This window comes from Maniola jurtina, chromosome 11 (assembly GCF_905333055.1).
Source record: "Maniola jurtina chromosome 11, ilManJurt1.1, whole genome shotgun sequence".
Classification (NCBI taxonomy): Eukaryota; Metazoa; Arthropoda; class Insecta; order Lepidoptera; family Nymphalidae; genus Maniola; species Maniola jurtina.
The window spans coordinates 1,316,316-1,337,507 of NC_060039.1; the positions used below are offsets into that span (position 1 = coordinate 1,316,316).

The 21,192-nt window shown below is 36.2% G+C and overlaps 2 protein-coding genes across 10 annotated transcripts in view; both read right to left on the reverse strand.

The window, feature by feature from the left end:
• LOC123869376 (nesprin-1) overlaps positions 1 to 21,192 on the reverse strand; it is a 186,773-nt gene that overhangs the window by 73,833 nt on the left and 91,748 nt on the right. For 8 of the 9 annotated variants that reach the window (XM_045912259.1, XM_045912265.1, XM_045912261.1 and 5 more), the window contains 7 exons: positions 20,625 to 20,723; positions 19,978 to 20,215; positions 19,568 to 19,902; positions 17,037 to 19,487; positions 3,869 to 4,001; positions 3,482 to 3,654; positions 2,871 to 3,022 (listed from right to left, as the gene is read on the reverse strand). In XM_045912259.1, the coding sequence (XP_045768215.1) occupies positions 2,871 to 3,022; positions 3,482 to 3,654; positions 3,869 to 4,001; positions 17,037 to 19,487; positions 19,568 to 19,902; positions 19,978 to 20,215; positions 20,625 to 20,723 (3,581 nt within the window). The remainder of the gene's footprint in view (positions 1 to 2,870; positions 3,023 to 3,481; positions 3,655 to 3,868; positions 4,002 to 17,036; positions 19,488 to 19,567; positions 19,903 to 19,977; positions 20,216 to 20,624; positions 20,724 to 21,192) is intronic. The other variant, XM_045912262.1, reaches the window with a different exon arrangement.
• On the reverse strand, positions 14,264 to 15,420 carry LOC123869395 (spindle pole body component 110-like). Its single transcript, XM_045912299.1, has one exon. The coding sequence runs from the start codon at positions 15,375 to 15,377 to the stop codon at positions 14,286 to 14,288; it is 1,092 nt and encodes a 363-aa protein (XP_045768255.1). The 5' UTR covers positions 15,378 to 15,420; the 3' UTR covers positions 14,264 to 14,285.

Sequence of the window (21,192 nt, forward strand, 5' to 3'; positions counted from 1 at the left end):
TCAAAGGAAATGTATTGAATGGGCAATAAACTGGTCAAGCTGCCCTGCACCTATAGAATTTTAATAAGCGTTTCTTGTCCTCAAAGTTGCTGAACGAATTCGCACAGGAAAGAGTATTTCGAAACCCAAATATAAGTAAGTGGTGACCACTTATAAAAGAAAATCAAACGAATTTTTTACAAAACGTAAACATTTCAAGATAGGTATGGAAGCAGCAGAGCGTAAGGGTATAAAAAAACGGCAAAAACCTGAAGACACCGCCAACATCCATCAATAACGGTTTACCTTAGCTACCAGAATTTCAGTCGCCATTCTTACAAAATTAATTTTATCCTAATATTTTGAATTCTATACCATCGTAATAAGAATTGTGAAGAGTTATTTGGTGTTATTATGCAAGAAATGAAGACTAACGAGGTGTCTTTGCCAAGATTTAAAAAAAATGGCTTCCGGATTTACCTAACATTCATTTTTACACCTTCGCAAAATGATTCACATTTTTTGTGAACGTGTTAAAATATTGCAATAAGTCTCGATTTTAAATCTCAATTAAAAATAAAATATGTAGATCATTATTTTCATTTTTATTACATTGGATTTTTCAGTTATTTAAAATAAAATAAAAATTAAGTCTATTACCTACCCCTACTCTCATCTCAGGTCACATGATCACTTTCCATCACGTGTGATTATGCTCAAGCGTGTGCCTATAATAAATTTAAAAAATGTACTACGCACTAGATGTGTGCGTTAATTAAGATCACTTATATACATTAACGGTGAAGAAAAATATCGTGAGAAAACTTGCGTGTGTGGAGAGTCCACACTTTGCTAGCGTGATAGACTAAGGCCTAAACCCTACTCAGACCACTACTGAGAGCCTGAGAGGAGACCCGTGCTCAGTAGTTGACCGGCGCGGCGATGTATTGAGATGGTGATGAACACGTTTTTGCTCACAACTTGTTGCCCAGTTCTGTACTAATTTTAACAGCTTCTTTTTGCAACTTTTCAGGCCCCTCGGCGGGAAGCTTTCGGGAAGCTCTACTGGATCGCATCAATGGCACAAGAGGCGAAACAGCTTGGCGCCGTGATCACGAACCAATGGCTGCTTGAGATCGAGAAAGGATCTGACCGCGAGGCACGCGGGGATCTACGTTTTTGCCACAGAAAGCAGAGAAAGACACATAGAGACAAGGACAAAGATAAATTACTTGTAAGAAGTCAACAAAGCACCCCGGTGACCAGGCTAAGAGCAAGTACCGGGGGTACCTCCCGCTTGACTTTGACTTTGACTTTGATTCGGTCCATAATATAACCGAGAGGTTGGTGGGGCTATGATAGGTGGAGGGTTTAAAGGAATAACTATTCATTTATTTCAATGGTTGGATACTATCAATACCATCAATGTTGCCTTAACACTAATGAAAATATTCACCGAGTAATAAGCGCCTTAAGAATATTTTCGCAGTGTTAGCTGTACAGTATGTAACTTCAAGAAGTACTCTTTACTTGTATACTTAACAATGGAGGACCTCGTTCAGTTCTCGTAAAAACTTGCCAACAATCGATTCGTGTAGTCATCGATTCACTTTGTTTAGCGTCGAGATAAAGATGAATAGGTAGGTAAGTATACAGAAAGACAATATTGATTTTCACTGAAGAAAGAACGTTCCTACTCTACATGAATATTTTGGTGCGTAGAATTTTTTCAGCTGTCTGTTATGAATTGTGAAAAGGGTATGACTCCAAAGGTCAATCTCAAGCAGTGGACGCATAGAGATATAAGTGAGGATGGTATTGCTCCAAAAGACCTATGCCCAGCTGTGGGCCTATAAAAAGTATATCTACCTAATAGATAGATAGATAGATAGAATCACTTTATTGCACACAAAAACACATGTAAAGGATAACAACACAGTAAGAAGAAAACAGAAAAAAAAACAATTGTGTGCAAAGGCGGCCTTATTGCTTATAGAATCCCGATTAAAGCCGAAGTTTTTAAAAGTGGTGTTGATTTTAAGCAATCCATGCATCCGGTGCTAGATTTACCTAACTACAGCAATTTAATCGTCACATCGCTACACTCGAAAAAACAATTTTCAGCATACGACGTAGTTCGCTCAACCGGATATTGGCAATGCATACCTACTTGTACGCTATATTCACGGAAAAAGAAAAAATCGCGTTTTCGCAGCTTCAAAAATCCTATTTGCCAGAAGCTCAGTTCTTAAACTAAGTCGTTTTTTTACACGCTAGTAACAGCAAACTTTATGTATTAATTTCTATAGCTTACCATAATATTTCTGTTTCTTGAGCTCCTACCAACTTGTAACTTACCTTACCTTGTCGTAGACCAAAATGTCTTTAATCCTGTTACACCCTATGAAGCAGAATGTACAATACTAACAAACTAACTAAAGCTCCTAAAATAGTTGTGGTAAAATACGTGAATGAGCTAACTTGGATAAAACATAGGGAACCATATTAATACTAAATTAACACACTATCACAGAGTAAGGATATTACATACCCTACCCTAGAGAATAAACGGACGGACGGACAGACAGACAGACAGACAGACAACAAAGTGATCCTAAAAGGGTTCCGTTTTTCCTTTTGAGGTAAGGAACCTTAAAAATCAGACCGAACCAATTTAGATAAAAGATTTTTCCTAAATCATGAAACACTCAATTAAACTGATGATGAATATAAAAGATTACAACAACGACTATTTACTTCTATCGTAAAGGGAGACCGGCGATCAGAAAAAGATTTCTAAGCCAGTCTAAAATCTTGCCCTCCGCATCTCAGAGCAAACTAAAACCATAGACAAACACTACACCTATGCATGCCACACCACAAATACTCACTTCTCATAAGCCTCTACTAATTCCTTGACGTTCTTCTCAGTATCAGCAGCGGCCTCCTTGGAGTTAGGCTTGAGCAGAGATACGACGAAGTCCGCGTGCTCCAGCAGATCGTCTTTCGTCTCTTCCAGGCCTGACACTTCACTCTGCAGTTCCTGCACAATTGAAAATATTTTAGAATGTACTTCCCCTACATACTCTGAGAAGTTTTCTTAGCCTATGGTACCTACTTAAAAAAGCATTTTTTTAAATCTTTATTTTAAGGTTTTCCTTTCAGAACACGATCTAAAAATTTTTTACACACAAAAATGAACCTTAATAAACTACTCCATACAAACAAAATAAGAATAAACATCATTTATTATTGTTTTATGAATATGTAAAAAAATTTAAGTAATAAAATTGAAAGCGGTGTATGATAGAAATCAAAACATAAGCAAAATCAAACCCATTCAATTTCAATAAGTGTGCATAGAACTCGTATATGTACGAGTACCATGCACACTTTTAGACTGTAAGATAATAATTGATGAAATAGTGATAATTATTTACATTAACTAAAATTTGAGATCTCAGAACCTTTTTATAAGTTCGTAAAACGAAATCATGTGTACCTGTAGGGCATGCCTTGTGTCCAACGCACGTCTTCGCGTTGACGGATTGGTGTCCAGTTGACGCAAGCGGTCGCCAATAGCTGTGACCGCTGAGCCAAGGCTTCTCTGTGTGTCCAACAGTTGGTTCCAACGTTGGAGCTGGCTGTCCGCCTCTACTGCGCGCTCTGCTAGACCTGGAGAAGTTCAACTTTGGTTAATGGGCCAATGTTTGGTGTAACCTTCAACTTATTGATGGATTGCAGAACCTAAATGGAATTAGCCAATTTGTTGACAGAAATTGTTGATAGAGATCGGTCACTTTTCTGGAAGATATTATATAGGTCAGATGGTATTTTTTTTTTGGTATGACAATAGGACGGCGCCTTAGCTCCTTGGACATGATCTCACCTTCCAAAGCTACATTCCAGTCAGCGACCAGGTCCCTCGTCCTGTGCTCGACGCGCTCGCCACTCGCCGCATCGGCGCCGCTGCAGAGCACCCTCGCCCTCTCCCGAACCACGTCCAGGAGTGGCTGCTGATTCTGGTGCAAGTAAACCAGCATTAACGTCACAACCAAACCACTAGTTTTGGCTTGAGCTATTGAGGCTTAATTGTTAGCCTTTGATTCAAATCAAACAAGACACACTTTTTGATATAGGCAAGCCAGTGATAAAGTAGAGTTTTTTCAGTATTCAATCATGACTAATTCTTTCCAGTTTTGTGAACAATCGAATGATCACCATTGTGATCACCACTTAACGCATAAGATATGTGAAAATCAAATAAGATGTAGATCACAAAATTATTAGAAATTGATCAAATGGCAAAAAATATGGTTTCAGTCGACAATGTCTAGTCTCCTAGAATGCTTAGTACCTATGCTAAAGTGCCCAGTGTCATGTTACGTCCAATGCCATAATGTCCTAAAACGTTCAGTATCAAAAGTTCCACATACCAAAACGTATAGCGGGTTTTGTTTAGTTAAATTCTATTAAAGTCAGCACCACAGTTCACTCTGTCACTACCTATCTTGGAAGAATTTAATTCATCTAAGATCAACATCAATTACTTTTAGCGACTTTCACAATAAAACTATTGACGACACTTCAAGAAAATCATCGTGATTTTTCAAAAAAAACATAGAATATTAACTTCTGTTTAAGCACTCTTAGAAATTCATGCACTTAAGCACTTTAAAAATATTTAAATAGTGTGGGGATCAAATCGGCATTTCGTATCAAGTGTTTACAATGTTATCAGAGAATGCGATGCCTGATAAGGTTTTGATAACGCTCACATTTGCAGAATTGTACAGGTATATTTGGGAATTTAATCTTGAAAATTAAAACTATATCATGATTGTAATTTGCATTGACTATATAAATAAGCAAGACAAAATAATTCATCAATATATCAATCAGAATCAAAATTAAAACTGAGGACTACTTTTTAAAGCGATTATCCTGCGATATTCATACTTCTCTACTTAATATTGTAAATGCGAAAGTCTGTCTGTCTGTTTTCTACTTCTATACTTAATATTGTAAATGCGAAAGTCTGTCCGTTTGTCTTTCTGTCAGCGAGCTATTCACGTCCCGTCCATTTAACCGATGTTCACGAAATTTGGTATAAAGATAGATTAAGTATATTACGAGGAAGGACATGGCTACTTTTGTTCCCGAAAAATCGGAAAGTTCCCACGGGAATTTCGAAAACCTATGCGGAGTATTAAAATGTACGCGGATGGAGTTGCGGACCTCATTTTATGTGCTCTTCTCAAAGATGTTTACTCTCTGATGTACCTAATATGGCAGGAATTCATTAATATACTTTGGATATATTTTACTTATTAACTGATGCCCGCGACTTCGTTCGCGCGGATATAGGTTTCTTGAAAAATCCCGTAAGAACTCATTGATTTTTCCGGGATAAAAAGTAGCCTAGTGTTAATCCAGGGTATAATCTATTGCCATTCCCAATTTCAGCCAAATCCGTCTTATGGTTTTTGTGTGAAAGAGTAACAAAAATCCATATAACCATATACAAACTTTCGTGTTTATATTATTAGTAGGATGTACACTGTACAGTTTATTTAATCGTTCAAGTTTTTGGTAAGGAAAATGGTTAACAACATAGCATCATCGGCGTTGACCTTGGGCTTGAGCGTCGCCGCATGGTTAACTCATTACTGCTATTTATAGCGCCATTTAAGGGTCGACGCTTACCAACGGAGCCACAGAAATCAGAATTAAGTAAAAAGCATGTGAATATTATGAAGGTAGGTATGCTAATTCTCTTGCTGTCCTTTTCCACAGCGAGCATTATAAAAGGGATACCAGTTCATTGACACCTGCCATTTTAGTTTAATTTAGAGAACCGTTTTGAGTTGGGTTGGTATTTATAGGAAAATTTCAATGCAGATACACATCGTACATTTTTACCCATTAGTTATTGTTTTTTTAATTATCTGGTTTTCAATCAATACAAGTGTAAATTAAAAATTTATAACACCCCCGACAAGTGAAGGTTACAGTAACTAGAAAAGAGCTGATAACTTTCAAACGGCTTTACCGATTTTTTTGGATTATAGCTAAGAACACTCTCGATCAAGCCACCTTTCAAACAAAAAAAAAGTAAATTAAAATCGGTTCATTCGTTTAGGCGCTACGATGCCACAGACAGATACACAGATACACAGACACACAGATACACACGTCAAACTTATAACACCCCTCTTTTTGGGTCGGGGGTTAAAAATGTAAATGAAACATGAACTCTCAATATGCACAAAAATTACCGACTGATGTCACATTCGAACTTGTATTGAAGTACGTTTTCTCTAAAACTGCACTAACCGATTTGGATGATGTAGTTATTATTTATATTATGATGTTTTACTTCCCAAGTTTATCTAAATAGGTGTCATTCTTTCCTAGCTGCAAGATTACAAAGCGATTGAATGAGTAGTATGTAGAATGAGTAGTATGTATTTGCTTTGAAAACAAAAAAAATAACGCAAATGATATAGAAATTTACTGGAGCAGATCTGGGCTCGCAAAGAGTTGTATAAGTATTTAAAAGCAAAATAAGCAAAAAATATCTCTATCTGAATACTTCCGTTTTAAATGCGAAAATGAGTTTGAAGTTGGTTTATTCTTCGACCGCGTCGTAATGGAGTAAGGGATGGTCGTGATTTTTTGCATAAATATGGTTAGTGACCTGAAGAATGACAGTGGGAACATTTTTATCCCGGAAAATAAAAGAGTTGCAAAGAAAACATAAATTCACACTAACGAATTCGCAGACAGAAAACATCGTCGAGTTTAGAAATAAGAATACCTAGTTTTTTAATAGAAGGCTATCAGTACCGTTGATCATAATAATTATTAAATTAACAAATAGTGATGTAAAATTAAAGAATATAAAATAGTTTGTGAATAGAATTAATGAATGATACCAAAGTATGTTTCATCCATGCTCTAATAAATAATTAATATTCAGGAATCTGCTCCAATTGTGGAAATATGCGTTTGTGCTGAATTAGTGACCTAATCGGATCTACACACGAAATCCAAATGCTAGTGTGTCTGTCTGTATATCTGCCTGTCTACTAGCTTTTCAAGGCCAATCCGTATAAATAACTGATTTGACGAAATTTAAACAGTTAAATTACGTCCCAGGGACGGATATAAGCTACTTTTTGTCCCTGAAAATTAAAGACTTCCCACAAGATTTAAAAAAAAAAAACAAAATGGAAAAAGTTACATCTTTTTGGTAAAGAGATAGCTTAGAGATAGCTTGCATCCAGGAGACGGACATATGCTACTTTTTATTCCGAAACACCAAAGGATTCCCCCAGGATTAAAAAAACATATTATATCCTGCAAATTCGCGGGCATCGTCAACAGGTAGGTATCAATATTAAGTTCCATATCAAATGATTCCAATTAAAACTAAAAATCAGTTGCACAACAATTGCATTAGGCATGCTGCACCTAAAGAAAATTCGCGACCGGCCGGCATCTAATATAAACAAACCGGCGCGGCGTAACAGATCCGGTATTTATGCACGTGCTTCACTTACCTTCCTTTTACGGGGAATTTTGACACTTACAATAACTTACAATAAAGAAATATAATAATGTTATGATAATAAATAGTTATAAGTAAATCTAGGTAGTAACGTAAATGCACTTGCACAACAAGAAAGTAGTAAGTCGATTTAAGTCTTTTTTGCTGTACGTTCTCATAGCTGTATGTGCGAACTACGACTGCCGGCTCAAGTCTGTGTTGACTGTTGCATGACATCATCCAGTTAAGGGGAGCTTGTTCGGAAGTTGTGCAATTATTTCTTTGACCCTACTGTACGTTTGGTTTTACTTTTACACGTATGTTACTTGTTAGCAGTAAGTTTAATGTTTATCAGTGCGCTTCCAATTACAACTTTCTTCTGTTTAAAAATAATATAATCATTGAATCTAATTGACTTCCAAAGGGAGGATATTCTCAATTTGGTGAGTTTTCCAATTACTTCTTAATGTTAATTAGGTAATAATTCAGGGACAATGAATACATTTTTATTTATTATCAAACACGCTGCAGGTGTTGCAAAACCTTGATTAAGCTGGTAACACTAAACATTAAAGAATAGGGACTTTACACACTATTCGATACATCGTTAAACTACAAATTGGATTCATATTGGTGAAAACCCGGATTGTGTGCCCTTAATCTTATCGCAATATTATAATGTTATTAACAAAATGTTCCTCCCGAGCGCGTTTCGCCCACGGCGCGCGGCGGCCTATTTCGATGGAAACTAGTGATAAAAGTGCGCCAACAAGGTGCACTGTCTATTCCTTCACTGGGATAACCCAATGAGATGGCAATGCGACACGACCGGAGAGAGACCAGGTACATGACCAAGAGTTGTACGTGCTTTTCGACGCACGGGGGGTACAAGTTACTTAACCTAACCGTTAGATTAGATAACTTCCCAATACACAGTAAAAATTGGAATCAAGGTAACTTAAATAAAAAGTTAATAAAACCTAATAAATTGAATATTAAATCTAGGTAAATAGTTTACCTATTTAATAGTCTACAGAATTACATCGTTATTCATGGATTCGGTCGGCTGGTCAATGTAAATCGCGGATTTAATAAAAATGCTAATGCTCTTTTCTGCGTGGTTGTAACGAAACTGAACACAATTACTGTAAATTGTGGTCATATGTGTCTTCTGTAATCCATTCGAAGTAATAGGTGTTATAAATCCAAAGAATACACTAATCATAGAATCCAAATAAGTGCCTGTTTATTTGTTTATGGCCTTTTATGCTTAAACTACTCAAGTGATTTCAACGAAAGGCACAGAGATAACTTGCGTACATAAGAATTTTTTTTGGATAAGACCGTACTCTATAGATTTTAAAATGAAATCTCCGCTGTAGAAGTCGCGGGCTAAAGCTAGTATAACATAAATATTAGGTAATGATGAATGAACAAAATTGCTTTGAATCATTTTGTTATTGCGTTTTCATTAGATTTAAAACTTTCAACATCTAAATCTGTGTTTAAACTGTCAAGATATGCAAAAGCATAACATTATGAGTCAGCTAAATGAACTTGTTAAATTAGTGAAATAACGAAAAAATAATAAATAACTTGTCATGACGAACTGTTCAATAAACTTATATAAAAGTGTTTGTTTGTCTGTTCATTGCCTATGTACCTAAGCGCACATCGCTTATCTAATTATGTTGAAATTTTGTACAGTTGTCATTGGGACTTGCGGTAAAGTTTTGGAAATAGTACCATCGACCTATCAGTGCACAACGTGGTGTTCGAGTTGCATTGCTTTGCAACGCATGTTGAGTAAGTTTTCAAATAAATTGTAACTGTTCTGTTCCTCTGATTCCGTGTTACCGAAATTAGAAATATACTTAATTATTGTTTTATGCTACTAACTAAACAATTTTATAATAAGTACTCAACGGACGATTTTCTTATATCGTCGCCTTAATATAATAAGGATGCGAAGTGAATTGAATATGAGTCGGTAAATCAATTTGGTGTTCGTAGAGACGCCATTATGCGAATAAATTGGCAACACTGAAACATCTGCGACTGATTCAGTCTCAATTTAACGTAGACATTCTAAATCAAAATTGCCCTTAATGCCATCATCATAATCATCATGATATCCCTTCTCATTCTGCGAGGAGACCCATCGCCGGCACCGGAGCATGGGTCTCCTCGCAGAATGAGAAGGGATTTGGCCTTAATCTACCACGCTGGCCAAGTGCACTTCACAGACCTTTCAGAACATTAGAAGGCAGTTTAAAACGAAAAGCCGGCCAAGTGCGAGTCAGACTCGCACTGAGGGTTCCGCACTCGGGTATTTTTTCTTTTATTCAGTCCACAAAACCGACTACAATTGGTAAGAAAAAATACAAGAAGATAAATGGACAAAGAAACATGCGCGCAATTGCGTCTTCTCGATGTGGACTCGGCATGCACTATTAAAGTATGTAGGTACAAAACTACAGCGCAACACAAAATAAACTTAACAAACAAGGAACAAAAAATTAAACCAGAACAGCTACTAACAAAATAGGAAAAACCTTATACAAACTACTTTCTAACAATTACTTATCTGTGTACTTAACTTACTTTTTATTCTTGGTATATTGTCACAGAAGATATCTATAACATCCCTGTAATTATTTGCAAGAGACTGCATTCTATATAGCGGACTATGATGCCCAAGCTTGGTTTTGGTTTGAGGCAAACAGAACGTCTTGCGATTGTGTAAGCGGCTACAGTCACGGGGCACAACGAACTTCAAGCGTTCAAGTAACTCAGGCGCATCAATGAGACCCTTTATTAATTTTGCCAGAAAAATGACATCCGTAAACTTTCTACGGTCTCTAAGGGATTTCATTTTATAGTAAGAGAGACGAGATTCGTATGAAAACAATTTGTCACATTTGAAGTCATTGTAAGTTAGATGGTATAGAAACCTTTTTTGAATTCGTTCTATTCTATCAGAATGAACTTGATACCCTGGACTCCATACAGTGCTACAATATTCAAGGATGCTACGGACAACACTGTTGAAGACCAGTATAGATAAACTGGGGTCCTTGAATATTTTCATTTGTCTGAATACTAGTCCGGATATTTTTGAAGCTTTAGATGTTATTTGCTCGATATGTGGACGAAAACTTAAAGCCGAGTCTACAATAACACCAAGGTCTCTCATACTATAAACTTCCTTAAGACTAACCTTGTTTATTTTATAGACACAGTCTACCGGATTTTTCTTTCTGGTAAATTTAATGTGGAAACACTTTTCAATATTTAAGGACATACCATTTGTAGTGCACCAAGAGTGAACAGCATCAATATCGTTTTGTAGGGTTGTCACATCAGCTTGGCTGTTAATGGTTTTGTAAATTTTTATATCGTCTGCAAACATTTTAAATTTAGACTTTAACTTGAGTGCCAAATCATTTATAAAAATTAAAAAGAACGTGGGACCTAGATGAGATCCTTGAGGGACTCCCGATGATATTTTTATCTCATAAGACTTAAAACCATTAACAGCAACAAGTTGTGACCGATTTCTTAACCCATTACAGCCTGAATTATTTTAAGGTCTCAGAATTGAGTTTTTCATTGATATGTTGTTATTATGGACCCTATTAGTCAGATCTAATCATCAGAATTTTGGTGCAAGTCTTACTTCTGGAAATAACCATGGATGCTGCATGGCACCGCTAGGCTCCTACCGTGTCTTTTCAAATGTCTCATAAAATTCTTATAACTGATTGTTACCAAAATATTCTACCACAATTTGATAAGAATTATTAAGGTATTAACTCTTGTATAGTTCAAGGTTCAAAATTGGTTAAAAGATCCAATATATTACATGAACATTTACATATATTTCCATAAAATTACATATTATTTGTAGGAAGCTTGTAGGTTGCAGGGTGCACAGAGCCCCACGATGCATTTATTGCACTGTAATCTAGTCTGACTGACAATACTGTTACCCACACTTGCGACATGACTCGCTGGGTACCAATAAATGATTTCTGCTGTCATAACATATGCTGTCAGACCCGATTGCCAGTATTTTTTAGGTGTTTTTGCTTGGTGTTTGAAGCTGATAGTATTTTTGAACTGAAATAGATATGAACAGATGTAGAGTCTAGCACCACTTCATATCTAGCATTGAGTTGCCGACCAGTGGGATTATTTATAAAACCACCCTCATCTTTGTCAGATAGGATTATAGGGTCTGGAGCTTCAATTTATAGCAATCGAGGCTTGAGTTCATAGTCTTCTTCTAGTATAGCAAGTGCCTCATGCAATGTACAATCTCCATTGAAACAAAAAAGCCATTACATAAGGAATAACTAAAGAAAAGACATAAATTAGATTTTTAGTATACATAATAAAAAGACAACATAATGACCTAGCGGTGCCGTACGGCATCCATATCTTTTAACATGCCATAATTCAAACAATAAAACAAAATACGACAGTTTTATGATATGAACAAGTCAATGCAAGGTTTGGCATCAAGTGTAAATGCATAAAAGTGTTACATTACTCAAAATAAAAAAAATATGTACCCCTTACTTGAATGTTGCATCCATTATTGGCAGCAATTTCACATCACTGATTTACAGGTGCTCGTGCAGGTCACAAAAAGCTTATGGGACAAATCAAAGTAAATGGAGTAATGGCTATGTTCCTCTAGCATGGCATTGACAACAAACCACTTGACTTCACCTCTTATTACAAAGACAGGGCCTGACAATTTAAACATACGAAATTGGGTGCCATATGGCACCGCTAGGCTATAATGGGTTAAGTAAGATTCACACCAACGTAACAATGAGCCATGAATTCCCAAAGACTCAATTTTCAATAACAACATGTTATGATTCACCATATCAAATGCTTTTCGAAAATCGGTGTAAATTGCATGTACCTCACCAGTAGTATCTACAGTCTCAGCGATGTCTGATATATAACTAACTAAGTTAGAAGTGGTTGATTTGCGAGGACGAAACCCATGTTGGTTAGGATCAAGATATGGGGCTATGTGATAATAAATTATTTTCTGAACTAAGCTTTCTAAGACTTTTCCACAGATTGATAAAATAGATATAGGTCGGTAGTTTTTTATATCTTTTGAGTTGCCAGACTTATGCACTGGTGTGATATATGCAATTTTCCATTTGGTAGGAAATGTACCCGTTTGCAAAGAATAGTTATATATGAGGGTAAGTGGCTTAGCTAGTTTGTGAGCGCATTTTTTAAGAAATATTGGGGCAAGAAGATCTGGACCGGGACCTTTAAGTGAATCCAAGTTTAAAAGATGTTTTAAAACTTCTTCTTCAGTTAGTATACAAGAACCCAATGGAACATTGGGAATGATATTGCTTGGGAGTGACGAATTTCCTACTCGACAGTTACTGGTCTCTATGTAGACCGATGAAAAATGTTTAGCAAAGGCGTCACATATATTCTTTCCACCTTTAGCTACAAAATTATCCAGAATCATTTCATTCGGAATACAATTGGTACCATTTTTACGCTGTTGTTTAAAATATTTCCAAAAGTAGGTAGGATCATCACGAATACATTCAACAACTCGTTTTTTAAAATTGTCATAACAACCTTTTATCAAGATGGCACAACGTTCGCGCAATAATTCGTATGCAAATTTGTCCATTGGGTTATTGTACTTTTTGCTTTTATGGTGGATTTTTGCCTTTTCCTTAAGTGCTCGTAATAATGGACCTGAGAACCATATAGGATAATGACTATCTCGCGGTTTCCGCATGGGTGTATATCTATAAATAATGGGCATTAGTGTCTGGTAAAATATATCTAATTTTGCATCGACCGAATAAGAATTTTGAAATAGAGACAACCAATCTATTTGATCCAGTTCATTACAGACATTATCATAGTCACATAGGAAGAAATTGAGAAATGGTGTACGAGAAGGTTTCATGTAGCGGTTACAATTTAATGTTAAAATAATTTGTAGTGGTGGATGATGGTTGTCTATTGTGACCAAAGCATTATCTTCTTTTTTTACTTGTATCCAATCAGTATTATTTGTAAGAACTAAGTCTAAAATACGGGCGTTTATGTTTTCAATAAGATTGCATTGTTTCAAGTTATTGAAAGCAATGTGCTCCAAAAAGAGACTATCTATATTACTACCTATTTGACCAGACATTAAGCCGTTACTATTCGAATCGGTTGCCCAAGAAATGTTAGGTAAATTGAAGTCACCAATGATAAGAGTTGGTGAATCTTGACCTATTTTGTTGTTACAAATATCAGTCACACTTTTAAAAAAGCATTCCAAGTAATCTTCCTTGACAGGCGGAGGAACATAGACACCACAAACATATATAAAAATATTTTGACTGACTTTAATCGCTATCCATAAATCTTCACATACAGATTCCCATTCGTACTTCCTGACGGACTCAAATTTTTTACTAACGGCAATTGCTACCCCACCACCTTCTTTTTTATGGCAAGATAGTGGACACGAAGAGCGATCTCGCCTGTGTAAGATATAACGACTATCTAGGATTTCATTATCAAAAATCGTGTTGTTCAACCAAGTCTCGGTCAAAATTATTAAATCGTAGTCCTGATATAGAGCCGCTGTATAGATATCTTCTGTTTTGGTCCTTAGACCTCGTACATTTTGGTAAAAAATATTTAGCGTGAATTTCATACAATAAAAATGTTAATGCATGCATACAGAATTGATTTACTAATGTAAGCCGTTTAGAGTTTCAGTATTTTTTATCCACAGTGCTGCAGCTCCATTGTTTTTACGAACAAATATACGACCATTTCTTATCCATACAAATTCGTATTTCTTCTCTCTCGCAGCTAGTCTAGTGGCAGCATGTAATTTTTTATTCTTCGGGGATAAATGTTCCATGATGTATATAGGTGTGGTCTGACCAGCGAAACCTAAATGAGACGTATTCAGCTTGTTCTGTGGATTTTTCTTATTAAAACGTTTAACGGCCGCAAGTAAATCGTCTCGTACTCTTGGGCTGGACAATTTCACTACAATGCTTCGCGGTCGTTGTGATTGTGTGTCCATCTTAGCAACTCTGTGAAAGTTCAGTATGCTGCCATCTGTTAGGTCGCAAGAGACAACTGATGCCATCTGCTGGACAATGGTGAGGATATTCTCATTTTTGGTTTCCGGGATGCACTGAAGCTCAACGTTACAATCTCTAGCTTGCTGCTCAAGGTGATCAATTTTGCTATTCAAGTCAATCATTTGCGATCGCAAATTTTGGTTTTCCGTATTTAAATTCGACAGGGACTTTTTGGATTCTTCATTTAACCCAATCTGGTCATCATAAGCATTAGACAAGAATTGCACAGACTTTGTGAGCTCATCCACTTCCTCCTTTAGTGTACAAAATTTGCCTCCAAGGTCCCTTACTTCTTTTTGGACTTCGGTAAGCTTGGCATCGAACTTATTAAGGCTTACTTGTTGGTTTTCGAAGTGTTCCTTCATTTCTCGACGCAAATTTCTTATCTCGTTTATAATAACATCTTGATTTGGACTACTTGTCGTGCCCAATAGTGGCGGCAAGACGGTTGCATTATCGGGCGATTGCTGCTTGCGATTTTTGCCTTGAATTGGTGTATTGCTGTTATCCTGTTTAGGCTTGCTAACGGTGCAAGAAGGACAGACCCATGTCGCTCGAATTGATGGGTTGACGTCGTCATAGTTTACGCATTCACTGTGGTACAGCAGAGCGCAACTCCCGACAGAGCACTTCAATCTTTTTTGCGTAACTAGGACATTGTTATTACAAGCTGCACATAAGCCGGGCATTTTCGGTTAAAATAACAAAACTATAAAAGCCAAAAGTTCAAAATATTTTTCTTATTTAAAATATATCAGATAAATCATAAAAAGTGATTAAAAAAAGAAAAAAAAAAAAAATTTTTAGATGAGTGAGGTTTGAACCAGGAATGTACGGGCTTTATAGATATTCAGTCTGCTACATTGTACACTGCGCCATTGTAGTTACAATAGTCACTGGTAAAAATATGTTTCGGAATCGTGAACTTTGTTTACGTCAGAGAATATGTATATCTAAGAAGGTAGTTTGAGTGTTGACACTTCACTTAGATTATACACTGTGCACTGGTTAAGAATTGATTCACTGTTTATAGCACTTTACTGCATTCCACATTGCTAATATAATGATTGTCCAGTTTGCTTTCGTGTCCAATAACGTAATAAACACTAACTGGTAGCTGAATTGTGCTTAATTTATTTTAAAAACTTAAATTTGCAACGGAGATGTTACACTGAAGTTATGTACCCGCGGCGCGCGGCGGGGGGGAATTTTTCCAACATTTTGCACGATAAATTAAAAACTATTATGCATAAAAATAAACAAAAATCTGTTTTAGAATGTATACGTTAAGCCTTTTCATATGATACCCCACTCTTACTTTGAAAATTAAAACACTTTTTTTTCTGTGATGTAACCAAAAATTCACGATTTTCAGATTTATTCCTTAACTCGTGCTATAAAACCTACCTACCTGCCTGATTCTAGGTCAACGGGAAGTACCCTATAGGTTTCTTAACAGACACGACGGACGGACGGACGGACAGACAGACAGACAGACAACAAAGTGATCCTATAACGGGTTCCGTTTTTCCTTTTAAGGTACGGAACCCTAAAAATGATATTTAAGTACCTACTAAAACACTAATACGTAAAGACTTTAGCACCCTAATGCTCTTATTTGCAAAACAACACGGGGCTGTCTCTCCCTTTTCTATAGTTCATAGATTGGTCATACGTATAGAACATTGCTTACTGGGGCTTTCACTAATAAAGATGAATAAAGTCGAATAATTTATGTGTCAGATTTCTCCTTAACTACAACAATGCAACATAAAAGTCACTGACCTGGTTCAATGCAAAACCAATAAAAATAAACAAAATAAACAAAATCACACTACTGACTGCAGGCACTTTGATATAAGAATATTATGGAATATTTAAGTAAACATAATGTTGGTCAAAAATCGTGCAGTTTTCACTTCCCACAAAAAACACAGGTAGGCACCTACTTTATATTTCTCCTCAAAAATGTCCTAAGTCAAAAGTCTTAAGCTGAATAAGCAGCTATAACTTTAATTGAAAAAGTAATGACTGTATCTTATTTGATTTTCCTTTTTTTTATTATTCATATACAAGTTAGCCCTTGACTGCAATCTCACCTGGTGGTAAGTGATGATGCAGTCTAAAATGGAAGCGGGCTAACCTGGAAGGGGTATGGCAGTTTGTATTAAACCCGACCCCTTTGGTTAGGACCTAGAAATCCAAAATTTTGTACAGAGGTTCATAACGTAGACTAGGAATAAGCAAAGATTTTTAAAATTCTGAAGCAAAGCCGCGAGTGCAGTGGTCGCTGGAATAAGTCGTATCATAAAAGAAAAGAAAAAGAAAAGTAGTATAGGGTTGCTTACCTCTAAGTCTTTCTGGGCGTGGTCTAGCTTCTCAGCATACATGCGAAGAGCTTCCACTGACGTCACAGGTTCCCGTTCTATGTCATTCTTGTCCAAAATCGCCTTTATTTTGTCCACAAGTTGGCAGAAGTCCTTCCATATTTCCAGATCTTGTTCTAACTGCGCCTGTCTCGATTTCGCAGAATTAAGAGTGTTCTTCAGGAGTTGGTTGTGTTTTTGATGCTCTTTAGACAACTCTTCTTGTTCCGAAGCAGTAAGAGATGGCCAGATTTTGTCCACTGTATCCTGCATTCGCTTGCCAACCAAGTCTTTCATTTCTGGTTCAGATGTGTTGAAGAATGTCTTATGTTCTTCCAAGTCAGCCTCAATATTTTCGAAATCAGTACCAGTTTTACCCATTCCTAGCCTTATTCCCGCTTCATTTACCCAAATATTTAATTTCTCAACCATTTGTTGATACTGTTGTCTATATTTTTTATTGTCTTGCAAATGTTTTTCTCTGTTTCCTAACTCAACGGGTAATGAGGTTTTGAGAGAATTTCCATCTGATACCATTTCTAATAATGAGCCAGGGACACCATCATCATTTTTAATAATATCCATAATTTTTGTTAATTTTTCCAAGTACGACTGAACGTTCTTTGCAAGTGTAGCGTGCTCTATAAGTTTCTTGTCAACGCTGGCAACATCTCTGTTTAGAAGTGGTCGTGAATGAACTGCAGCTTCATTGTCGTGGAGCCATTGAAGAATTTCAGAAAGATCCGCTGCAAGCTTCTTATGTTCTGCAGCAGCTCTTTCATTTTCTTGACGCTTAGCTTCGACAGTTCTTCTCAGTGTCAATAATTGTTGTTTTAGAGATTGCAGTAGTTCAGTAATATTGTTTCTATCAATGACAGTACCTTCTGCAGCAATCTGTTGACCTTTATCAGTTGCAGTTGCAAGTAAAGCTTCACAGCCTTGAATTTTGAGGATTATATCGTCATAACGTTTAATTTTATCTTCTAGGGAATCGTTTGACTTTTCAATTTCGGAAGTGAGATCTGTGTATTTAGATATAAAATCTTCAATTTCTTTAACAAGAGCAAAGAATTGCTCACGCAACAGCAGAAGTTGTTTCAATTTAGATATTTGGTCTTCGATGGTAGTCATTAATTCATCTTGCTTAGACAAAATATCCTGTAAATCATGAACGTTGCCACCTTGTAATTCATTAAGCATTGCCTTGTTCTTCTTTAGGTCATCTAAGATAGATTCATAGGCCTGTATTATAGGCAAAACATCTTCAACTTTACTACCTATAGGTTTATTTAATGCTTTGAGTTTATTTTGAATTTCATTTAAGAATTCTAAGGCAGCAGCTATCTTAGCAACTGCATCCTTATATTCTTTGATATGTTTTTGTAAAATATTCTTTTTATCGTTTATAACAGCTTTGATTCTAGCAAATCTATCAGATAGAACATTGACTTGTTCTTTAAGTTGCAACTTATTCGAATCAGATAAGGTATCCATAATGTCTTTCGATTTGTCTTTAATTTTGTTAATATTCTTTTCTACATCATCAGCTTCTTTGCTAAGTTTTTCGAACTTGGCTAGCTGTTCTTCCAATAGTTGGAGAGATGATGTGCGTAACTCTGGCGTGGCTGCTACTTCAGCTTCATTCAACCAACTCTGAATCTTAGCAACGTCTGCTTCAAACTCGTTTCTACCTTGTAGAAGTTTGTTTAATGCAGCGAGTTTTTCATCAATATCTATTTTAGCAGACGTGTAAGATTTATTTAAGTCATCTAATATAGCTTGTAATTTAGCCCTAGTTTCACTTGAACAGTCTTTAGATACAGTGTTACCTTGGCGCATAACTTCAGTAAGAGAGTCATTGTGGAAATCTAATAGTTCAGTCTGATGTTTTTTATGTATTGCGATTTCTTTTTCTACTTTAGCTACTTCTAATGGAACAGGTCCTCCTAGTTTCTTAATTTCAGCTAGCTTAGCCTTTAGCCAGTTCTTAGCCTTTTCGATGTCATTCTCTAATTTTTTCCTTATTTCAGAACAGCCACCTAACCTTTCAATCTCTTGCTTAATAAGTGAAGCAAGTTGTTTTTGCTTGGATGCTAGTTCAGATAGCTCGGACTCTAACTGCATTTGTTCCGAAGGTTCAAGTTCAGATTGGATATTGCTTACCTTCTTTTCTAATGAATCGATCACAGTTTTCTTACCATCAGTCTCTTTGAGCAAATTGGCCGCCCTCTTTTGTCTTTCTTTAACTGACTTACTGTCATACCCAAGAGGTTCAGGATGTAGAATATTGTCTATCTCTTTCTGCATCCATTCATTTTGAGCAGCGACTTCACTTTTCGTGCCATCAATTGCTTTATATGTAATTTCCAGCATTTGTAGTTTACGTTGAATACGCTTAGCGATATCGTTGTATCTTCTTTCCACAGATTTCATCTAAATAGAAGAAATTTAATTAGTTTTTTATTTTATAAGATATTCTAAGTAAGAGCTAAAAATATACTTTAACTACTCACTTGTTCTTCCACTTGCTGCGACTCCAGATTGCTTACAATGTTGATGACTTCACTTCCCACCTTTTTAATACTATCAACTTTTTCTTTACCCACTTGGCCAAACTCTGATGACAACTCTTTCAGCGCATTTAATTTCTGCGGGCAAGGTAATCCAGATCCTTTATCAGCCAAGCACATTTTCTTAAGCACGGAATCAAACCAATCGTGAATTTCTTGACATTTGTGCCTGAAGTTATCGATGATAGCTTGATTACCCTTCTCTCTTTCTATAGCCTTAAGTATCATCTGTTCTAGCTCATTTAGATCTTCTTCAAGATTTATTTCATCTTCTAGACCTAGAAAAATGTGAAAAATTACTAATTTGTACTATTTAACTAAGTAGAGTTTACAATATTGTATTATAAATATACCTTCAGTAGGTATCTCGGTAAGTAATCTATTCCTCATTTCAGCCAAAGACGCAAGAGCGTCATTCATTGCCGCCATGTCTTGTTTAGCAGCTTCGGGACGCAGTTTTGATGGATTGGAGAGCCAATCGTGCGCTAAGGCATTGTGAACATTTATCCATTCCTGTATTTCTGTCACTTGTTTCATTGCTTCCTCCATACCACTCACAGCATCCCGTAACGTTTCAAGGTGACTTTGTACCTAAGGAAGAATGATTATTGCAATATTTTTCAAAAGACTTATTGATAATATATCTATATCACCAATACCGATTTAAGTGCCATTTTATACCTTATCTTTAAATAAATAAAATAAATTAAGTGAAAGATATTTACAACAGTGATAGATTTTTTAAACTAACTACTAAACTCTTTTATTATATATGTGAGGGATCTTTTGATCAAAACTGAAAATCAAAATCCAATATGGTTTTCTGCCGTTGGTTGCAAACTGCGTCAAATCGGTTCAAATTATGTTTTCCCCACAAAAACCTCACTATTACTTGTATTGGGATAAAAGTCAAAGAAATGTCTAATCACGTGTTTGTCGTGTAAATCTAGATCTAGGTATTGTAATTATCAAGTGTGTTGTGCATAACGCGAAGCCTTACCCTTTTCTCAAAAGCCACGAATTTCTGGCTGAACTCAGGTGCTTCGAGTGTCTTTATTAAGGCGTCAAGTCTCGCGCTGCCTACTTCGCTTACATGTTTCTACAACAAACCATGCATCACACAAGTGCGGGTTAGTGGGCGGTGCAATCAGTGTCAAATGTGAGACAGAATGCGAAACTTCGATTGCAAATGGAAATTTTAAAAATGTACTGACGCCTTGTTTCGTCTTTTGTATCCTAGCATGATCTCAATTTAAGGGTTTTCGCTTCATTGTCTTGAATTTCGAGTTTGCAATTGACCCAATACAAATCCAGCTCAATGTTAAATTACGAGTAACAGAACTTTTTGAACTTCTTATACTTAGATATTTTGTTAATTTCCATCTACCTCAAAATGACACACTCGCTCACGCACCTTTATAAACAAATAAAGTCGTGAACATTGTGTTAGTGTTCGAAAGTATACCATGTAAACGTGTGTATGTAATAATGTAAATTCACACGTTTTAGTGCTAATTTATATTTACAATTTTCATATTATTTACTTGGCAGTGAGGACCTACTCTGAA

What these genes read in the sequence shown, in the direction of transcription:
- LOC123869395 (XM_045912299.1), bottom strand. Translation starts at nt 15,377, where the DNA reads ATGCCCGGCTTATGTGCAGCTTGTAATAACAATGTCCTAGTTACGCAA.